At 44.3% G+C, this 23,203-nt stretch overlaps 1 protein-coding gene across 28 annotated transcripts in view; it reads left to right on the top strand.

Moving 5' to 3' along the window:
* Positions 1–23,203, top strand: part of RBMS2 (RNA binding motif single stranded interacting protein 2) — a 94,544-nt gene that overhangs the window by 21,615 nt on the left and 49,726 nt on the right. For 26 of the 28 annotated variants that reach the window (XR_010148295.1, XM_009425104.4, XM_054663171.2 and 23 more), the window contains one exon: positions 20,491–20,657. The exons of 1 other annotated variant lie outside the window; for it this stretch is intronic. Coding sequence is in view for 25 of the 27 variants with exons in the window: in XM_009425104.4 (XP_009423379.1) it covers positions 20,491–20,657 (167 nt within the window). In the remaining 2 variants the exon portion in view is untranslated. Of the gene's footprint in view, positions 1–20,490; positions 20,658–23,203 lie in introns of those variants that run through there. One more of the 28 variants, XM_054663177.2, reaches the window with a different exon arrangement.

Genomic DNA, 23,203 nt, shown 5'->3' with positions numbered 1-23,203 from the left:
CATCCAGAGTAGCTGGGACTACTTACAGGCACATGCCACCGTGTCCAGCTAATTTTTGCATTTTTCTTTTTTTTTTTTGTAGAGACAGAGTTTCGCCATGTTGCCCAGGCTGATGTCAAACTCCTGGGCTCAAGGGATCTTCCCACCTTGGCCTCCCAAAGTTCTGTGATTACAGGCATGAGCCACCGCACCTGGCTCTAGTAGACTTTTTGATGATTCAGGTAAAATGATAAACTAAATCCCTTTACCTGTTTTTTGGTGTCATTTTAGACTACTGATTTGAGCATATTTAAAGTATGGGTTTTTTTTTTTTTTTTAAATGGGGCTTATAGTTAACGAAAACCATTGACTGTCCCTGTGTTTCTTTTTTTTCTTCTTGTTTTTCTTGTTTTTTTTTTTTATTCAGGGTTTCACTGTGTTGCCTAGGCTGGAGTGCAGTGGCCCGATCTTGGCTCACTGCAGCCTCAACCTCCTCGGCTCAAGTGATCCTCACAGGTCAGCCTCCTGAGTAGCTAGGACTATAGGTGCACACCACTATGTTAGGCTAATTTAAAAATTGTTTTGTAGAGGCAGGGTCTCCCTGTGTTGCCCAGGATTGTCTCAAACTCCTGGGCTCAAGCAATCCTCCCATCTCTGTCTCCCGAAGTGTTGGGATTATAGCCGTGAGCCACCATACCTGGCCTCTTTATTTATTTTTTAACCATCCCATATTTCATTTCTTTTTATTATTTTTATTTATTTATTTATTTATTTATTTATTTATTTATTTATTGAGATGAAGTCTCACTCTGTCACCCAGGCTGGGGTGCAATGATACAATCTTAGCTCACTGCAACCTCCGCCTCCTGGGTTCAAGCAATTCTCCTGTCTCAGCCTCCAAATTTCTTTTTTGAAAAATTTTATATAGAGACAGTATCTCACTGTGTTTCCCAGGCTGGTCTCAAACTCCTGGCCTCAATGATTCTCCTGCCTTGGTTTCTCTAAGTGTTGGGATTACAGGCATGAGCCACCACACCCAGCCCCATACTTCATTTCAAATTGTCCATGAAGGCCGGGCGCAGTGGCTCACGCCTGTAATCCCAACACTTTGGGAGGCCGAGGCGGGTGGATCACCTGACGTCAGGAGTTCGAGACCAGCCTGGCCAACATGGTGAAACCTCATTGCTACTAAAAATACGAAAAAATTAGCTGGGTGTGGTAGCAGGCGCCTGTAATCCCAGCTACCTGGGAGGCTGAGGAAGGAGAATCACTTGAATCCAGGAGGCAGAGATTGCTGTGAGCTGGGATCATGCCATTACTCTTCAGCCTGGGCAACAGAGCAAGACTCCATCTCAAAAAAAAAAAAGTACTGAGAGTCACCTTTTTTTTTTTTTTTTTTTTGAGATAGTCTTGCTCTGTGGCCCAGGGTAGAGTACAGGCTGGTCTCGAACTCCTGACCTCAAGGATCCACCCGCCTCGGCCTCCCAAAGTGCTGGGATTACAGACATGAGCCACCACACCTGGCCTAGAGTCACCTCTTTTTTCTGGAGGCGGGGGTGGAGTCTTGCCCTGTCCCCCAGGCTGGAGTGCGGTGGTGCAATCTTGATCTCAGCTCACTGCAACCTCCACCTCCCAGGTTCAAGTGATTCTCCTGCCTCAGACTCTCAAATAGCTGGGATTACAGGCGTGCGCCACCACACCTGGCTAATTTTTGTATTTTTAGTGGAGAGGGGGTTTCACTATGTTGGCTAGACTGGTCTCGAATTCCTGACCTTAAGTGATCCGCCCACCTCAGCCTCCCAAAGTGCTGGGATTATAGGTGTGAGCCACCATGCCCGGCCATAGAGTCACCTTTTAAAACCAGCTATAGGCCGGGGGTGGTGGCTCACGCCTCTAATCCCGGCAGTTTGGGAGGCCAAGGCAGGGGGATCACAAGGTCAAGAGTTTGAGACCAGCCTGACCAACATGGTGAAACCCCATCTCTACTAAAAATACAAAAATTAGCCAGGCGTGGTGTCGCATGCCTGTAATCCCAGCTACTCAGGAGGCTGAGGCAGGAGACTCGCTTGAACCCAGGAGGTGGAGCTTGCAATGAGCCGAGATCATACCACTGCACTCCAGCCTGGGCAAGAGAGCGGGACTTTGTCTCAAAAAAAAACCCATCTATGCTGGGCAGTTATGTGGCGTGTATTCTCTGCCTCAGGCTCTGTTTTAGAGATGTCTTTCTTGTTTTACATTGTTGTTTTTAGGAAGAGGAGTTGCAGGAAATATTTGTTTCTTTCTCTTACATGATTTGAGCTTCAGTAAAATATATTTATCCTGTGACTGACTTTTCTACCTGGAAATGAAGTAGAGTGATGCCACCTAGGCTGAATTCTGTGCCAGTTCATGGTAACCTCTGGTAACCTAACGTCTCAAGATAGTTTTAGTGGTTGGAATGTCTTCTTCTGTCTACCCATCCTCATCACATTTTGTTGTTGTTGAGACAGTCTTGCTCTGTTGCCATGCTGTAGTGCAGTAGTGCAATAATGGCTCAATGCATTCTCAGCCTCTCAAGTTTAGTGATCTTCCCACCTCCTGAGTAGCTGGGACTACAGGCACATGCCACCATGCCCAGCTAATTTTTAATTTTTTTTTTTTTTTTTTTTGTAGAGCTGGGACTTTGCCATGTTGCCCAAGCTGGTCTTGAACTCCTGGGCTCAAGCAATCCACCTGCCTCAGACTACCAAAGTGTTAAGATTCTAGGCATGAGGCACCACACCTGGCCCTCATCACATTTTTTTAAACTATATATTTAAATTTCAATAGTTTTTGGGGTACAGGTGGTTTTTGGTTACATGGATAAGTTCTTTAGCGGTGATTTCTGAGATTTTAGTGCACCTGTCACCTGAGCAGTTTACACTGTACCCAATATGTAGTCTTTTATCCTTCACACCCCTTCCAGCCTTCCCCTCCCAGTCCCCAAATTCCATTATATTACTCTTGTGCCTTTGCATCCTCATAGCTTACCTCTCATTTATAAGTGAGAACATATAATATGCGGTTTTCCATTCCTGAGTTACTTCATTTAGAATAATGGCCTACAGCTCCATCCAAGTTGCTGCAAAATACATTATTTTGTTCCTTTTTATGGCTGAGTAGTATTCCATGGTGCATATATACCACATTTGCTTTATCCACTTGTTGGTCGATGAGCACTTAGGTTGTTCCGTATCTTTGCAGTTGCAAATTGTGCTGCTATAAACATGTACCTCATCACATTTTTATAACAGCTCTATTGAGATATAATTCACACGTCATACAGTTTAAAGTTCACACATCATACATTTAAAGTATACAATTCAGTGGCTCTTAGTATATGCAGTTTTGCATCCACTACCATAATCAATTTTAGAACATTTTATTATCCCCAAAAGGAAATCCTACCCACTTACCTATCACCACTTAATCCTCCCATTGCTCCTCTCCCATTGCCCTAGGTAGTCACTAATTTACTTTCTATATCTATAGATTGCCCTATTCTGGACATTTTATATAGATGGAATCATGCAACATGTGGTCCTTTGTGATTGGCTTCTGTCTCTTTGCATAATGTTTTTGGGCTTACTTCACATTGTACCATGTATCAGTACTTTCTTCCCTTTTATGGCTGAATAAATATTTCATCATATGAATATATCACATTTTATTTATCCAGTTATCAGTTGATAAACATTTGTCTTCTTTCCACTTTGGGCTATTATGAATAGTGCTTCTGTGAAATTTGTGTACAGGTTTTGTGTAAGCATATGTTTTCTTCCCTTTTTTTTCTTTTTTTTTTTTGAGACAGGGTCTCACTCTGTTGCCCAGGCTGGAGTGCAGTGGCACAATCTTGGCTCACTGCAATCTCTGCCTCCTGGGTTCAAGTGATTCTTATACCACAGCCTTCCGAGTAGTTGGGATTACAGGCATGCACCACCACACCTGGCTAATTTTTGTACTTTTATTTATTTTTATTTTTTTTCGAGACAGAGTCTCGCTCTGTCGCCCAGGCTGGAGTGCAGTGGCGCAATCTCAGCTCACTGTAAGCTCCACCTCCTGGGTTCACGCCATTCTCCTGCCTCAGCCTCCTGAGTAGCTGGGACTACAGGCACCCGCCACCACGGGTTATTATAAATGTATAATGCATTATAAAATAATACATTATAATACATTATAAATATAATGTATAATATAATGTGTAATATATTGTACATTATAATGTAAAATATAATGTATAATATAATATGTATAATAAAATAATATAAAATAAATGTATATTATATTTTATATACAAAAAATATAATTTTTTTGTATTTTTAGTAGAGACAGGGTTTCACTGTGTTAACCAGGATAGTCTAGATCTCCTGACCTTGTAATCCCCCGCCTCAGCCTCCCAAAGTACTGGGATTACAGGCATGAGCCACTGTGCCCAGCCTAGTTTTTGTATTTTTAGTAGAGACAGAACTTCACTATGTTGGCCAGGCTGGTCTTAAACTCCTGGCCTCAAATGATCCGACTGCCTCAGCCTCCCAAAGTGCTGGGATTACAGGCTTGAGCCACCACAACTGGCCCTGTGTGGGCATGTTTTCAATTCTCTTAGGTGTATACCTAGCAGTGGAGTTGCTAGGTCACATGGTAACTTTATGCTTTAAACATTTGAGGAACTGCCCAACTATCCTCCAAAGCAGCTGCATCGTTTTGCAATGCCATAAGTGGTATACGAGGTTTCCAGTTTCCAATTTCTTTACACCCTTACCAGAACTTATCTTTTTTATTATAGCCATTCTAGTAGGTATAAAGTGACAGCTTGTTGTGATTTTGATTTGCATTTCCTTGATGGCTCTCCATTAAAAGTTTATTATTCTGGGCCGGGTGCGGTGGCTCAGACCTGTAATCCTAGCACTTTGGGAGGCCAAGGCGGGTGGCATCATTTGAGGTCAGGAGTTCAAAACCAGCCTGGCCAACATGGTGAAACCCCGTCTCTGCTAAAAAATATTTTTAAAATTAGCCGGGCATGGTGGCGGGTGCCTGTAATCCCAGCTACTCAGGAGGCTGAGGCAGTAGAATCGCTTGAACCTGGGAGGCAGAGGTTGCAGTGAGCTGAGATCGCACCACTGCACTCCAGCCTGGGCAATGAGAGCGAAACTCCATCTGAAAAAACAAAAACGAAAGAAGTTTATTGTTCTGGCTGGGCATGGTGGCTCATGCCTGTAATCCCAGCACTTTGGGAGGCCAAAGTAGGAGGATTGCTTGAGTCCAGGAGTTTGAGACAAGACTGGGCACATAATGAGTCTCTGTCTCTATTTAAAAAAATAATTAATTATTGCTCTGCTTATCCTTTCAAGGCCCAAGTGTCTTTTTTGAGAGACTTCACCCTCAGGAATTAATTGTGTCTTCTTTCATATTCTTATACCATTAGCACAGATATTTTGTTCTGCTACTTTTCTTTTCTTCTTTTTTTTTTTTTTGAGACAGTTTCGCTCTTGTTGCCCAGGCTGGAGTGCAATGGCATGACCTCAGCTCACTGCAACCTCTGCCTCCCAGGTTCAAGTGATTCTCCTGCCTCAGCCTCCCAAGTAGCTGGGATTACAGGTGCCCACTACCACGCCTGGATAATTTTTTTTGTATTTTTAGTAGAGACGGGGTTTCACCATGTTGGCCAGGCTGGTCTCGAACTCCTGACCTCAGGTGATCCACCCACCTTGGCCTCCCAAAGTGCTGGGATTACAGGTGTGAGCCACCGCGCCCCGCCCATTCTGCTACTTTTCTAGATTGTAAGCTCTAGTTTGTGAACTTGTTAGTGACTCCTTGTGGATGTGCATTTAAATTTATTATGTACCTCCCTGTGGAGCATGTTAATAAATAAATATATTATGAAATATTTCACTCATACACCATTCATCTATGAGTCCCCAGAGCATCAAGCAGTGTTTGTACATAGTTGGTATTCAAATATTTGCTTGGCTGGATGTGGTGGCTCACACCTGTAATCCCAGAACTTTGGGAGGCTGCCAAGGTGGGCAGATCAAATGAGGTCAGGAGTTCGAGATCAGCCTGGCCAACATGGTGAAACCCCATCTCTACTAAAAATACAAAAATTAGCCAGGCATGGTGGCGCATGCCTGTAATCCCAGCTACTTGGGAGGCTGAGGCAGGAGAATTGCTTGAACCTGGGAGGCAGAGGTTGCAGTGAGCTGAGATTGCGCCACTGCACTCCAGCCTGGGCAACAGAGTGAAACTCTGTCTCAAAAAACAAACAAACAAACAAATATTTGCTGAATGACTGAAATAGTGCAAAGGATCTCATGGGTAATTATTATGGGGTCTGTTACTTCTCAGAGAAAGTGGACTTTCTCTTATTAGGTGATACAATGACTTGGAACCCAGGAAATAATGTATTGTAGGCAAACGTTCAGATATGTTATATGTCCTGGAGACCACTGGCTCCAGGAATATGTATTGTGGATCATCCACATTCCCGTTGCATTAGGAATTTTGATGTTAGGCTGCTGGATTTTGTATCTGTGAGACTTTTTAGGGATTTATTAACATGATACACAATTAGCAAACCGTGTGTTTATTTCACTCATTTTAACAAATATCCGTGCCTATTATGTGCCAGGAACTTAGCTAGGTATCAGATGTGGGATTGAGTTTTCTACTGCTCTGGCAGTTCATAGTTAAGGGCCCAGGGTGAGGATGACTTTGATGGCAAATGAATGGATACAGGATTCATAAATTTTATGAAACTAGACTAAATGAGCACTTGATCGGAGAGCTTAATTTTCAGAAATACAATTTCTTTATTTGTTTTGATTTGTTTTCTTGAGTCAAAGTCTCACTCTGTCACCCAGGCTGGAATGATCTTGGCTCATTGCAACCTCCGACGCCCAGGTTCAAGTGATTCTTGTGCCTCAGCCTCCCGAGTAGCTGGGATCACAGATGTGCACCACCACATCTAATTTTTTTATTTTTAGTAGAGACGGGGTTTCACCATGTTGACCAGGCTGGTCTTGTACTCCTGGCCTCAAGCGATCCACCTGCCTCTGCCTCCCAAAGCGCTCAGATTACAGGCTTCAGCCACTGGGCCGGGCCAGAAATACAGCTTCTTTAAAGACAATGTTTTACTTATACTAGATTATAATTACAAGTAGCTCATCTGATTGGATCATTATCCTAAAAGATCTGATGAAAACCTAGTGATTGGGAAGTAGGCATTGTGCCACCCTCCTTCTATCATTATAATCTCTTGAAAGAGAGCAAATGGAAGGACACTCTCTTGTCTCCTAGTTTCATGCGACTCAGTAAGACAGGAAACATGAAGTTTCTGCTACAGGTACAGGGGAATTCGATTTTTCTTTTTCTGGGTGAAAGATGAAGGAGTTATATATTTTTATGTCCACGTTCCCACCAGCCTTTCCCTCAGATTAATGAATGTTCTGGGGAAGGGAAGGATAGGACTGTATTATTACTCATACTAGTTTGAAATGGTTCTCAAGGGCCATCAGTCTTATGTCAGGCCCTATGCTAGAAAATGAAGAGCCAGGCAGGGTGCGGTGGCTCATGCCTATAATCCCAGCACTTTGGGAGGCTGAGGCGGGCAGATCCACCTGAGGTCAGGAGTTCGAGACCATCCTGACCAACATGGAGAAACCCCGTCTCTACTAAAAATACAAAATTAACCGGGCGTGGTGGTGGGCGCCTGTAATCCCAGTTACTCAGAAGGCTGAGGCAGGAGACTCACTTGAACCCAGGAGGCGGAGGTTACAGTGAGCTGAGATCATGCCATTGCACTCCAGCCTGGGCAACAAGAGCGAAACTCCGTCTCGAAAAAAAAAGAAAACGAAGAGCCAGATGTTTTCCTTAATCCTCCTGTACTATGGTGGATTTCATAAACTGCAGCAGATTCTAACTCTTAAATCTCATTTGCTATTTATTGATATGTCCTAAATGTCATTTTCATGTGAGAATCAATGTCAGGGTTATTAGAAGACATGAATTGGCTGAATTGTCAGTTCTCCAGGTTTCTCTTAAGAAAGGGATAGACTAGACCAGGCGCAGTGGCTCATACCTGTAATGCCAGCCCTTTGGGAGGCTGAGGTGGGCAGATTGCTTGAGCTCAGGAGTTTTGAGACCAGCCTGAGCGACATGGTGAAACCCTGTCTCTACAAAAATACAAAAATTAGCCAGGTGTGGTTGCATGTGCCTGTAGTCTCAGTTACTCAGGAGGCTGAGGTGGGAGGATCACTTGAGCCTGGAAGGTTGAGGCTACAGTGAACTGTGATCGTGTCATTACATTCCACCCTGCCTGGGTGACAGAGTGAGACCCTTTCTCAAAAAAAAAAAAAAAACAAAAAAAGGCCAGGCACGGTGGCTTACGCCTGTAATTCCAGCACTTTGAGAGGCCGAGGTGGGTGGATCACATGAGATTGGGAGTTTGACAGCAGCCTGGCCAACATGATGAAACCCCGTCTCTACTAAAAATACAAAAATTAGCTGGGTGTGGTGGCACACATCTGTAATCCCAGCTACTTAGGAGGCTGAGGTAGGAGAATCGCTTGAACCCAGGAGGCAGAATTTGCAGTGAGCCGAGATTGCGCCATCGCACCCCAGCCTGGGTGACAGAGCAAGACTCTGTATCAAAAAAATAAATAAATAAATAAAAAATAAAAGGAAGGGAGGAAGGGAAGGGATAGGCTGAGGCAGGAGGATTGCTTGAGGCCAGGAGTTCAAGACCAGCCTAAACAACATAGCAAAAAATTTAGAAATCAGCCAGGTATGGTGGCATGCATCTGTATTCCTAGCTACTTGGGGGACTGAAGCAGGAGGATCACTTGAGCCCAGGAGTTTGAGGCTGCAGTGAGCTATGATCGCACATCACTGCACTCCAGCCTGGGTGACAGAGCAAGACCCTGTTTCAAAAAAAAAAAGAAAAAAAAAGGGATAGATCTCTGCTCTAACATCCATCAATTTGCTTCACTCCTTTGAATGGCATGCGGTTTTATTTGGCTCCTAGAAAATGAAACCTTGCAGGTTTTTACTCATAACCTTATTTTATGCTCATGAGGTGGAATGGCGGAAGTCATTTGAATTAGTGGTATTTAGAAGAGGGCTCATAATTGTACTGTGCCCCTCATGATTTCAAGATTTAAGCAGAGCCATTACATGTGGCCTAAAATCTTAGATGTCTGGGATGATATTAGATTTGCTTTTAGAAGTAAGGGATGGTAGCATATCATCATGTAGCAAAGAAATATGTAAAGAAATCCAATAAAAGAGTATTCTAGGTATGAGTCTTCTTATGAAGTAGACTGGAAGTGAATGAACAACATTAATGGGTTTATATAGAGAGAAATGACATGATCACATATACTTGAGAAGGCTAATGCTAGCTGCATTATTGAGGGTGGTTTGGAGGTGTAGGAGAAGAGAGGCAGTCAGACAAGTTAAGAGATATTAGAAATAAGGGAGTTCAGGAAAAGGTACAGAAATTAATTTTAGACTTGCAGAATTTGTGATTACCTGCTTGATGTATATATGTTGAATGCTTTCAGAATAAACATGGGTTAATTCATTCACTTAGTAAACATTTGAGTACTTGAGGCCAGGCATGGTGGCTTACACCTGTAATCCCAGCATTTTGGGAAGCCGAGGTGGGCAGATCACCTGAGGTCAGGAGTTCAAGACCAGCCTGGCCAACATGGCAAAACCCAGTCTCTACTAAAAATACAAAACTTAGCCGGGCATGGTGGCATGCGCCTGTAGTCCCAGGTACGTGGGAGGCTGAGGCAGGAGAACCGCTTGAACCCAGGAGGTAGAGGTTGCAGTGAGCCGAGATCGTGCCACTGCATTCAGCCTGGGTGACAAGAGGAAGGCATGAAAAGCCTGGTAGTGTGATGACGAGTCTTGAAGTATGATTTATTAACTAAAAGCTAATGTATTGCCTTAGAAACGTAGGCATGTACAGGAAGTAATGTTTTTAAAAAGTTCTAGTATTTCACTGATTTTTTTGTGTGAAATGCAGGAATTTCAGTTTTATTCCCTGGAGGTAGGAAGTAGTCTCAAGGCTGGGGCTTTTTTGACTTTGGATCTGCCAGTGAAACCTAGACAGTACCCACTTGGTTACCAAGGCAGAAAGGGAAACTTTGATTGATTATTCAAATTCAAAGCAGGATGCTAGGGAACAGCAGATTTAAGGTTAGTTGGATGACTGGAATTTAGCATATAAAGATGTGTGAAGACACCCATGTGGAAAGGACATTTCTATTCCCAGAAGCATCACTCCCTTCTCAGAGTGAGCAGCCACACGTAAAAGCAGAAGGAAAGCAAAAGAGGTAGGATAACTGAGATGGTAGATATAAAATCCTTAGCACAGGCCAGGTGCAGTGGCTGACACTTGTAATCCCAACACTTTGGGAGGCGAAGTCAGGAGGATCCCTCAAGCCCAGGAGTACGAAACCAGCCTTGGCAACATAGTGTGTCTCTACAAAATTAAAAAATGTAGTGGCAAGTGCCTGTAGTCCCAGCTACTCGGGAGGCTGAGGTGGGAGGCTTGCTTGAGCCTGGGAGGTCAAGGCTGCAGTGAGTCATGATCATGCCACTGCACTCCAGCCCGGGTGACAGTGCAAGACCCTGTCTCAAAAAATAAATAAAATACTTAGCACCATATACAACAAGTGCCAAATATCAGTAATAGTTATTCTTTTAAAATGAAGAGTCCTTTTTTTTTTTTTTTTTTTTTTTGAGACAGAGTCTCGCTTTATCCCCCAGGCTGGAGTGCAGTGGTGCACTCTCGGCTCACTGCAACCTCATCCTCCCGGGTTCAAGCAATTCTCCTGTGTCAGCCTCCTGAGTAGCTGGGATTACAGGCGCCCAGCTAATTTTTGTATTTTTAGCAGAGACGGGGTTTCACTATGTTGGCCAAGCTAGTTTCCAACTCCTGACCTCATGTGATCTGCCTGCCTCGGCCTCCCAAAGTGCTGGGATTACAGGCGTGAGCCACTGCTCCCTGCCAGGAGTCTTTTTTGAGACAGAGTATCACTCTATTAAGCCATCCTCACACCTCAGTCTCTTGAGTAGCTGGGACTGCAGCCATGCACCATCATGCCTGGCTAATTTTTGTATTTCTTTTTTTATGTGTGTATGTGATAAAGATTATTCTGTCGCCCAGGCTGGAGGGCAGTGGTGTGATCTCTACTCACTACAACCTCCGCCTCCCAGGTTTAAGCAATTCTCCTGCCTTAGCCTCCCCAGTACTAGGATTATAGGCGCACACCACCAAGTCCGGCTAATTTTTGTACTTTTAGTAGAGATGGGGTTTCACCATGTTAGCTAGGCTGGTCTCAAACTCTTGACCTCAGGTGATCTGCCCACGATGGCCTCCTAAAGTGCTAGGATTACAAGCGTGAGCCACTGCACCCAGCCTAATTTTTGTATTTCTTTTAGTAGAGGCGAGGTTTTACCATGTTGCCCAGGCTGGTCTCAAACTCCTGGGCTCAAGTGATCCACCTGCCTTGGTCTCCCAAAGTGCTGAGATTACAAGTTTGAGCCACTGCATCTGACCAAGAGTCTGTAAAAATTGAGTCTTTTTTAAAAAAAGAATTCTTGTAATTTAATTTCTTTGTTGTTTTTTTTTTTTTTTTGAGATGGAATCTAACTCTATCACCCAGGCTGGAGTGCAGTGACACAATCTCGGCTCACTGCAGCCTCAGCCTCCTGGGTTCAAGCGATTCTCCTGCCCCAGCCTCCCGAGTAGCTGGGACTATAGGCGCATGCCACTATGCTCGGCTAATTTTTGTATTTTTAGTAGAGACAGGGTTTCAGCATGTTGGCCAGGCTGGTCTTGAACTCCTGTCCTCAAGTGATTCACCCACCTTGACCTCCCAAAATGCTGGGATTATAGGCGTGAGCCACCACACCCGGCCGAATTCTTCTAAAATTAGAATGAAGGACAAAATTCTCCTTCCTTTGCAGATATAGATAATTCACCCATATTGAGCTGTCATCTGTCTGCAGAGGCTTGATGTTTCCCCTATCAGCTGTCAAGGATCCAGGAGAACTTGAGATGCCTTTGTGGAAAGCACATTTAAAGATTTAGAGCTTTCTCTTCACAATAGAAAAGACATGGAATCAACCCAAATGCCCATCAATGATAGGCTGGATAAAGAAAATCTGGTAAATATATACCATGGAATACTATGTGGCCATAAAAATGAACAAGATTATGTCCTTTGCATGGACATGGATGGAGCTGGAAGCCATTATCCCCAGCTAACTAATACAGAAACAGAAAACCAAACACTGCATGTTCTTGCTTATAAATGGGAGCTGAACAATGAGAACACATAGACATAGAGAGGGGAACAACACACACTGGGGCCTGTTGTATGGACAGGCGGGGTAAGAGCATCAAGATAAATAGCTAATGCATGTGAGGCTTAGTACCTAGGTGATGGGTTGATAGGTGCAGCAAACCACCATGGCACCTGTTTCCCTATATAGCAAACTCGCACATGTATCCTGGAACTTAAAATAAAATGTTTTAAATAAATAAATAAAATAAAATAGTAATATTAACAGTGGTAGTAGTGGTAATAAACAGCTTAGTTTTTTCATGTGGTAGTATATTTTTAGTATCCTTCCAGGAAAAGATACATGGATGTGCCATATTATTTTTAATGGCTTACATGGTACTCCTTTTATGTATGCACTATAATTTATGTAACCAGTTTTCTCATTGATGAGTATATGCTTTTTCAGTATTTTACTATTATAAACGAATGATGCAATGAATATCCTTGTACATATATATTTGTGCACATATATAAGCATCCCTACAAGTGGAATTTCTGAATAAAAGGATATATACACTTAAAAAAAAAAAGATTTAGGGCTTTGAGGCAGGCAGCCAAGTACCTGGATACCTACTTAGTGAGCTGGCCCTCAACATCTTGAGGACTACCTCTGTCTGACTCAGAAAGTTACTTTTGTTTAAATTATATAGCAATTCCTTCTGTTTTGTTTTTCTTTAATTGTCTAGGACTGAGACTGAGATCTTTAAGACATAATATTAAGAAGACCTTGGTACAAAATTAGCCAGGCATGGTGGCACATGCCTGTAATCCCATCTACTCGGGAGGCTGAGGCAGGAGAATCACTTGAACCCAGGAGGCGGAGGTTGCGGTGAGCCAAGATCGCGCCATTGTACTCCAGCCTGGGCAACAAGAGCAAAACTTGGTCTCAAAAAAAAAAAAAAAAAAAAGGAAGAAGAAGACCTTGGCCAGGTATGGTGGCTCATACCTGTAATCCAAGCCCTTTGGGAGGCTGAAGTGGGAGGATTGTTTGAGGCTAGGAGTTCAAGATCAGCCTGGGCAACATAGCAAGACTCCGCCTCTACGCATTTTATTTTATTTTGAGACCAGGTCTCACTCTGTCACCCAGGCTGGAATGCAGTGACACGATCTCAGCTCATGCAGCCTCCACCTCCTGGGCTCCAGTGATCCTCCCACCTCAGTCTCCTGAGTAGGTGGGATTACAGGTGCCTACCACCATGCCCAGCTAATTTTTGTATTTTCAGTAGAGATGGGGGTCTCATCATGTTGCCCAGGCTGGTCTCAAACTCCTGGCCTCAAACAGTCCTCTCACTCCGCCTCCCAAAATGCTGGGATTACAGGCATAAGCCACCACAAATGTTTTTTAAAATTAGCCACGTGTGGTGGTGTGTGCCTGTAGTCCTAGCTACTTGGGAGGCTGAGGCAGGAGGATCACTTGAGCCCAGGAGTTTGAGATTACAGTGAGCATAATCATGCCACAGCACTCCAGCCTGGAAGACAGAGCTAGACTCTGTGTCTTAAAAAAAAAAAAAAGGAGAGAGGGAGTGAGAAATAACCTCAATTCCCTATAAATTGGTGGTGTAGTATTTAAATAATACTACACAGTGGCTCACTCAGGCCTGTAATCCCAGCATTTTGGGAGGCCAAGGCTGGAGGATTGCTTAAGCCCAGAAGTTCAAGACCAGCCTGGGCAACATAGCGAGACCTGAAAAATAATAAATAAAGGATAGAGAATTATGCTGTAAGATACCTATAAAAATCTCTGGGGATCATAGGATCTAAAGTATTTAATGTAAAAGTATGTCACTGTAATCTCCTCTTATACTAAACATTACTTTGTCTTTTAGCTTTTTTTTTTTTTTTTGGTGACAGAGTCTCACTCTGTTACCCAGGCTGGAGTGCAGTGGCGCGATCTGGGCTCACTGCAACCTCTGCCTCCCGAGTTCAAGCGATTCTCCTGCCTCAGCCTCTGGAGTAGCTGGGATTACAAGCATGCACCACCACACCCAGCTAATTTTTGTATTTTTAGTAGAGACAGGGTTTCACAACGTTGGCCAGACTGGTCTTGAATTCTTGACCTCAGGTGATCCACCCGCCTCAGCCTCCCAAAGTGCTGGGATTATGGGTGTGAGCCACCTCGCCTGGCCTGTCTTTTAGCTTTTAAGCAGCTGCTGAGAACTAATACTAACCACATTCTGAACTATATTTAAGGCCAAAATAACATGAAAGAAGTATAGAGGTAAAACTGCTCCCTTGGTAGTTCACTTTATCAGTGATTGAACAGAGCTGAGAAGGCAGCTCATTCATGATGATGATGTTAACTGATAATATTAACTGATGATATTATTTATTCATCAATAAAGTCACTATGGATTCAAAGATAGGCAACTCAGACAGTTTTCTGCCTTTATGGAGCTTACAGTCAGCAAAAACACTGTGGGACTGGTCCCTCTAATCAGGAGGTAAATTCTTTAGGCTTTTTGCTCTATAGTAAGCCATTGCCTACCCTAGCCTTCATCTCTCTATCAATTTGGAAATAAACGCATTTATGATGCTCTCTTGTTGAAGAATTAGAACTTCCTCAGCTGAGAAACATAAGAAGGGAATCCATGGTAGGGTTCTGGAGAAACCATAGCTTCTTTTTATTCTTCCCTTCTCCGGTAAGAATATGTCAGTTCCCTGGGTGCTCATATGTATTACCCTTTTCTCTCTTACGTATTATAGGTAAACATATTATTAGTTTACAGGGTCTTTGTCTCCAAATTGTTTTAGGAAGCCAGATAAGCTTTACTTAGGGGCTTTCTTAACCATTTCTCCCCCCTTGTATTCTCTTACCCTTAAAAGTGAATATTTTTCCACCATTTTTCTTTGGTGTCAAACCTATGCAGCAATTTCAGAAGGTACGTGAGAATAGCAAGAGATAAAAGTTGTTTTATAGTAAGCAATGGCTTACTATAGAGCAAAAAGCCTAAAGAATTTACCTCCTGATGAGAGGGACCAGTCCCACAGTATTTTTGCTGACTGTAAGCTCAATAAAGGCAGAAAAGTTGTTTTCTTTTGAGCCGTATCTTCTTTTCTAAGAATTTTTTCAGGCCTTGTAGTAAGTTTATTATTGACTAAGTCATATTTTTAAACTATAGCTAAGACCTTAGTATTAAAACCAAGATGGTAAGCATGGTAGCAAACCAATAGCCTCTTTTTTCTTTTCTTTTCTTTTTTTTTTTGAGACGGAGTTTCACTCTTGTTGCCCAGGCTGGAGTGCAATGGCGCGATCTCAGCTCACCGCAAACTCCGCCTCCCAGGTTCAAGCGATTCTCCTGCCTCAGCCGCCTGAGTAACTGGAATTATAGGCATGCACTACCATGCCCGGCTAATTTTGTATTTTTAGTAGAGACGGGGTTTCTCCACGTTGGTCAGGCTGGTCTCCAACTCCCGATCTCAAGTGGATCCACCCGCCTCAGCCTTCCAAAGTGCTGGGATTACAGGCGTGAGCCACCTCGCCCGGGCTTTTTTTTTTTTTTTTTTTTTTTGAGACGGAGTCTTGCTCTGTCGCCCAGGCTGGAGTGTAATGGCGAGAACTCATCTCACTGCAAGCTCTGCCTCCTCCTGGGTTCACACCATTCTTCTGCCTCAGCCTCCTGAGAAGCTGGGACTACAAGCATGCACCACCACGCCCAGCTAATTTCTGTATTTTTAGTAGAGACGGGGTTTTGCCATGTTGGCCAGGATGGTCTCAGTCTCTTGACCTCATGATCCGCTAGCCTCGGCCTCCCAAAGTGCTGGGATTACAGGCGTGAGCCACTGCGCCTGGCCTTTTTTTTTTTTTTTGAGACGGAGTTTTGTTCTGTCACCCAAGCTGGAGTGCAATGATGCAATCTTGGCTCACTGAAACCTTTGCCTCCCAGGTTCAGGCGATTCTTCTGCCTCAGCCTCCCGAATAGGTGGGATTACAGGCATGTGGCACCATGCCCGGCTAATTTTTGTATTTTTAGTAGAGACGGGGTTTTGCCATATTGGCCAGGCTGGTCTTGAACTCCTGACATCAAGTGAACCACCCGCCTTGGCCTCCCAAAGTGCTGGGGTTACAGGCGTGAGCCACCAGCTGCCTCTCTTCAATTTATTTATTTCCCCAGTAACCCTTGTATTCTTGTTTGGACAGTCCTGGCATCATTGATACTTTCTTTCAGAAACATTATCTCACACTGAGAATGGGGATAGATGAACGCCAACTGAGGCAGGTGGTCTCTTCATCTGCTTGTGCTTGGCACATAGTATGGTGCTACTAAAGTTGCTTTTTTTTTTCCCTCCCTCCCTCCCTTCCTTCTTTCCTTCCTTTTTCTTTTTCCTTTTTTTTTTTTTTTTTTTTTGAGACAGAATCTTACTTTGTCACCCAGGCTGGAGTGCAGTGGCACAATCTTGCTTACTGCAACCTTTACACCTCTGCCTGCCAGGCTCAAGTGATCCTCCCACCTCAGCCCTGTGAGTAGCTGGGACTACAGGTGTGTGCCACCATGCACACCTAATTTTTGCATTTTTTTATAGATGTGGGGTTTCACCAGGTTGCCCAGATTGGTTTTGAACTCCTGGGCTTGAGGGATCTGCCTGCTTCAGCCTCCCAAATTGCTGGGATTACAGGCGTAAGCCACTGTGCTTGGCCTCTTTGTTTTTTTAAGAGTTAGGGTCTCACTATGTTGCTCAGGCTAGTCTTTAACTCCTGGCCTCAAGCCAACCTCCCACCTCAACCCCCTGAGCAGGTGGGATTACAGGCTTGAGCTACCACGCCAGCTGACAGTTGCTTTTATTATCATTGTTACTGTTGACATCGTGGCTATCATCATCATCATCCTCATCACTGACAGACCTACAGTCTCATATTCAGAGAAGCAGCTTTGTTTTCTCAGCTAAGGATCAATAATAGCAACTCCTTAGAGATAAAGAAGGACTTTTTTTTTTGGAGACGGAGTCTCGCTCTGTCGCCCAGGCTGGAGTGCAGTGGCACAATCTCGGCTCACTGCAAGCTCTGCTCTGCCTCCTGGGTTCACGCCATTCTCCTGCCTTAGCCTGCCTGAGTAGCTGGGACTACAGGTGCCTGCCACTAAGCCTGGCTGATTTTTTTGTATTTTTGGTAGAAACGGGGTTTCACCGTGTTAGCCAGGATGGTCTCCATCTCCTGACCTCGTGATCCCCCCACCTCGGCCTCCCAAAGTTCTGGGATTACAGACGTGAGCCACCGTGCCCGGCCAAGAAGGACATATCTTATTTAATGATCTCCAGCAGTGAACTACTTATTCTAAACTCAGGAACTGTGATTAAGAATTTAGGTCATGGCCCGGCGCGGTGGCTCACGCCTGTAATCCTAGCACTTTGGGAGGCCAAGGCGGGCGGATCACGAGGTCAGGAGATCGAGACCATCCTGGCTAACACGGTGAAACTCCGTCTCTACTAAAAATACAAAAAGTTAGCCAGGCGTGGTGGCGGGCGCCTGTAGTCCCAGCTACTCGGGAGCCTGAGGCAGGAGAATGGTGTGAACCCGGGAGGCAGAGCTTGCAGTCAGCCAAGATCGGGCCACTGCACTCCAGCCTGGGCAACAGAGCAAGACTCCGCCTCAAAAAAAAAAAAAAAAAAAAAGGATTTAGGTCACAATCTTCTTTTTTTTTTTTTTGAGACGGAGTCGCCCTCTGTCACCCAGGCTGGAATGCAGTGGCACGATTTCAGCTTACTGCAACCTCCGCCTCCCAGGTTCAAGCATTTCTCCTGCGTCAGCCTCCCAAGTAGCTGGGATTACAGGCATGTGCCACCACGCCTGACTAATGTTTGTATTTTTAGTAGAGACGGGGTTTCATCATGTTGGCCAGACTGGTCTCGAACTCCTGACCTCAAGTGATCCACCCGCCTCGGCCTCCCAAAGTGCTGGGATTACAGGTGTGAGCCACCGTACCCGGCCATAGGTCATAGTCTTCTTGACTGCGTTTTATCTTTATGAAATATATATTTATCACAACCTTCATAATTTTTTTTTTTTGAGACGGAGTCTCTTTCTGTTGCCCAGGCTGGAGTGCAGTGGTGCAGTCTCGGCTCACTGCAACCTCTGCCTCCCGGGTTCAAGCAAGTCTCCTGCCTCAGCCTCCTGAGTAGCTGGGACTACAGGTGCATGCCACCACACCTGGCTAATTTTTTGTATTTTAATAGACAGGGTTTCACCTGTTGCCCAGGCTGATCTTGAACTCCTGAGCTCAGGCAATCCACCCACCTCGTCCTCCCAAAGTGCTGGGATTATGGGCGTGAGCCACTGCACCCTGCCTCAACTAATTTTTGTATTTTTTGTAGAGATGGGGTCTTGTTATATTGCCCAGGCTGGTCTCAAACTCATGGGTTCAAGCAATTCTCTCACCTCAGCCTCCCAAAGCGCTGGGATTACAGGTGTGAGCCACTGTGCCTGGACCAGTGTATTATTATTATTGCAGAACTAGTAATTAAATGGAAATTTCAAAGTGATTCTTTTTAAAATTTATTTAACTTTTATTTTAAGTTCATGGGTATATGTGCAGGTTTGTTATACAGGTAATCTTGTGTCATGGGGGTTTGTTTTACAAATTATGTTGTCACCCAGTTATTAAGCCTCATGACCTATTAGTTATTTTTCCTGTTCCTCTCCCTCCTCTCACCCTCCACCCTCAGACAGACCCCAGTGTGTATTGTTCCCCTTAATGTAAATGTGTGTTCTCATCATTTAGTTCCCACTTTATAAGTGAGAACATGTGGTATTTGGTTTTCTGTTCCTGCATTAGTTTGCTAAGGATAATGGCCTCCAGCTCCAACCATGTTCCTGCAAAGGACAGGATCTCATTCTTTTTTATGGCTCCGTAGTATTCCATGTGTATATGTACAATCTTTTCTTTATTCAGTCTACCATTGATGGGCATTTAGGTTGATTTCATGTCTTTGCTATTGTGAATAGTGCTGCAGCGAACATACACATGCTTGTGTCTTTATGATAGAATGATTTCTATTCCTTTGGGTATATACCCAGAAATGGGATTGCTGGGCTAAATGATATTTCTGTTTTTAGGTCTTTGAGGAATCACTACATTGTCTTCCACAATGGTTGAAATAATTTACACTCCCACCAACAGTGTATAAGTGTTCCCTTTTTTCCATAACCTCATAACCTCACTAGCATCTGTTATTTTTTTACTTTTTAATACTAGCCATTCTGACTTTTGGGAGATGGTATCCCACTGTGGTTTTGAGTTGCATTTCTTTCTTTTTTTTGAGATGGAGTCTCGCCCTATCACCCAGGCTGGAATGCAGTGGCGTGATCTCGGCTCACTGCAAGCTCCACCTCCCAGATTCATGCCATTCTTCTGCCTCAACCTCCTGAGTAGCTGGGATTATAGGCGAATGCCACTGCACCTGGCTAATTTTTTTTTTTTTTTGCATTTTTAGTATAAACGGGGTTTCACCACGTTGGTCAGCTGGTCTTGAACTCCTGACATCGTGATCCGCCCCACCTTGGCCTCCCAAAGTGCTGGGATTACAAGGGTGAGCCACCGCGCCTGTCCTGCATTTCTTTTCCAAACGTGCTGTCACCCAGGCTGGAGTGCAGTGGCGCGATCTCAGCTCGCTGCAAGCTCTGCCTCCCGGGTTCACGCCATTCTCCTGGCTCAGCCTCCTGAGTAGCTGGGACTACAGGCGCCCACCACCATGCCCAGCTAATTTTTTTGTATTTTTAGTAGAGACAGGGTTTCACCATGTTAGCCACAATGGTCTCGATCTCCTGACCTCATGATCCGCCTGCCTCGGCCTCCCAAAGTGCTGGGATTACAGGTGTGAGCCACCACGCCCAGCCTACAGAGTGTTATCTGGGAAATCCTAATGTAAGTGCTGGCAAAAAGAGGGAAAAAGGAATAGGAAATATAAAGGATGTATTAAAAGCTACAACAGGATTTTAAGTCTTTGGGCTATCTCACAATGTGGTATTAATTTCTTCTTCTCTGCTAAAATATGGAGCTAAGGAACAAACGATGTGTGTCCAAGTGAGTGCACATTGGTGATTATATATAGTTTGGAATCATTTTTTCAAGAGGTCCAGGATCTTCCTCACTCTCCAACATGTAAATGGATAATCCTTCTACCTCTTCCTCATGTCTCCCTGCAGCCATATGTGTCACTGGCTCAGCAGATGGCACCACCTAGCCCAAGCAACAGTACACCTAACAGCAGTAGTGGAAGCAATGGAAATGACCAGCTGAGCAAAACCAACCTATACATCCGAGGATTGCAGCCAGGCACTACTGACCAAGATCTTGTCAAGCTGTGTCAGCCGTAAGTTGGAGTACATGTGCGTAGGCTTCCAGGGACAGTATAGATTTGGTTTTGAGACAGGGTCTCGTTATGTTGTCCAGGCTAGTCTTGAACTCCTGGGCTCAAGTGATCCTCCTGTCTCAGTAGCTGGGATTACAGATGCATGCCACCACTCCTGGCCTTGCCAGCTCACTTATCCTAAAAGGCAATGGCATTTTGTTTCTACTCCATAGACACAAACTTTCTCAGCAGCCTCTTAAAAAATTCTACCTGCTACTGGCCGGGTGCGGTGGCTCATGCCTATAATCCCAGCACTTTGGGAGGCCTAGGCGGGCGGATCACGAGGTCAGGAGATCGAGACCATCCTGGCTAACATGGTGAAACCCCGTCTCTACTAAAAATACAAAAGAATTAGCCGGGCATGGTGGCGGGTGCCTGTAGTCCCAGCTACTTAGAAGGCTGAGGCAGGAGAATGGTGTGAACCCTGGAGGCTGAGCTTGCAGTGAGCCGAGATCATGCCACTGCACTCCAGCCTGGGCAATAGAGTGAGATTCCATCTCAAAAAAATAAAAATAAATAAAAATCTACCTGCTACTGATATATATTATAAAGCCTTTATGTGTTTCTCTAAGGAAAGCCAGTGTGGGATTGGCCTTTAAAGCCTAATATCCAACTTTATTTCCAGCACCTCCCCCAACCTGATGGTCTTAGTGGAAAGACTGCTGTCCTTACACCTTGAATAGAGAAGTTTAATATCTCTATAGATGTTAATTAGAAGGCATGAGAGAGCTGGCAGTGGGGATGGAAGAAAGTGGGACTCGCCAATCAAATCATGCACTTCGGAGACTTTCTGCTGCTGGAGATATTCCTTGGGAATGGAGACCTCAAATTAGCAGATAAAGAAGGTGGAGATAGGAGCAATTATTCTGTATCTACCCCATGAAGACCCTTCGGAGTTCTTTTTAGTAGATTTGAATCATGGAATTGCCCAATTAGGAATGTTGGAAAAATGGCAAGAGTGCACAGATGTCCAGCTCAAAAAATAATAAGCAATAAAAAATAAAGTCTGGTGTATATAAAAAACTGGTCCTTGGGCCGGGCGTGGTGGCTCACACCTGTAATCCTAGCACCTTGGGAGACCAAGGCAGAAGGATTGCTTGAGCTCAGGGGTTCAAAACCAGGCTGGGCAACATAGTGAGACCTTGTCTCTATAAAAAATATAGTAAAAATATATATTTAAAAAATTTTTAAAACTGGTCTGTTATCTCAGCTTACCTTGCTAGAAAGGTATGTAAGTGGAATTAAGGGGACTGTCTTGGACTAGTAATTTTTGAGAGGTGGGAATTAGCAGAAATGTTGGTTTATGAGGGAGCGAAAGAGTATCATACTAATATAGGTCCTTGATTTCTAAATTTTGTTTCTTGTACTAAATATAATGTGCTACAAAAATTCTCTCACATCACAAGACAGAGAAGAATCTTTTTTTTTTTTAAGACTGAGTCTCAGCCTCCCAAGTAGCTGAGATTATAGGCGCACGCCACCACATCCGGCTAATTTTTGTTTTTTTTTGCTAGAGATGGGGTTTTACTGTGTTGTCCAGGCTGGTCTTGAACTCCTGACCAGGTGATCTGCCCACCTCGGCTGCCCAAAGTGCTGGGATTACAGGTGTGAGCCACTGTGCCTCGCTCAAAGAATCTTGATTAGACTTTACCATATATTCATTCCTCAGTATCTGGGGGGGATTTGTTCCAGGACCTCCTCTGTCCCCCTGCATGGATACCAAAATTCACTGAGCTCATGTCCCTACGCTTTTTTTTCTTTTTAAGACAGGATCTTGTTCTGTCACCAAGGCTGGAGTGCCGTGGTGTAATCACAACTAACCGTAGCCTCCAGGGCTCAAGCAATCCTCCCACCTCAGCCTCCTGAGTAGCTAGGACTACAGGTACACACCACCATGCTTGGCTAATTTTTTGTAAATTTTGTAGAGATGAGATTTCATCATGTTGCCCAGGCTGGTCTCAAACTTATGCGCTCAATAATTCCTCCTGCCTCGGCCTCCCCAAAAGCTGGGATTACAGGCATGAGCTACTGAGCCTGGCCTCAAGTCCCTTAGATAAAATGGTATAGTGGCCAGGCATGATGGCTCATGCCTGTAATTCCAGCACTTTGGGAGGCCAAGATGGGTGGATCACCTGAGGTCAGGAGTTGGAGACCAGCCTGGCCAACATGGTTAAACCCCGTCTGTACTAAAACTACAAAAATTAGCTGGGTGTGATGGTGGGCACCTGTAGTCCCAGCTACTCAGGAGGCTGAGGCAGAAGCATCACTTGAACCCAGAAAGCAGACGTTGCAGTGAGCCGAGATCACGCCACCAGAAAGCAGAGGTTGTAGTGAGCCGAGATCACGCCACTGCACCACAGCCTGGGTGACAGAGCAAGACTTCGTCTCAAAATAATAAAAATAAAATAAAATAAAATGGTGTCGTATTTGCATATGCACATGCTCCTATATACTTTAAAATTATCTCCAGATTACTTATGATACCTCAATACAATACAAATGCCATG

This window comes from Pan troglodytes, chromosome 10, assembly GCF_028858775.2.
Source record: "Pan troglodytes isolate AG18354 chromosome 10, NHGRI_mPanTro3-v2.0_pri, whole genome shotgun sequence".
NCBI classification, from domain to species: Eukaryota; Metazoa; Chordata; class Mammalia; order Primates; family Hominidae; genus Pan; species Pan troglodytes.
This window is presented reverse-complemented; position numbering and strand designations above follow the sequence as displayed.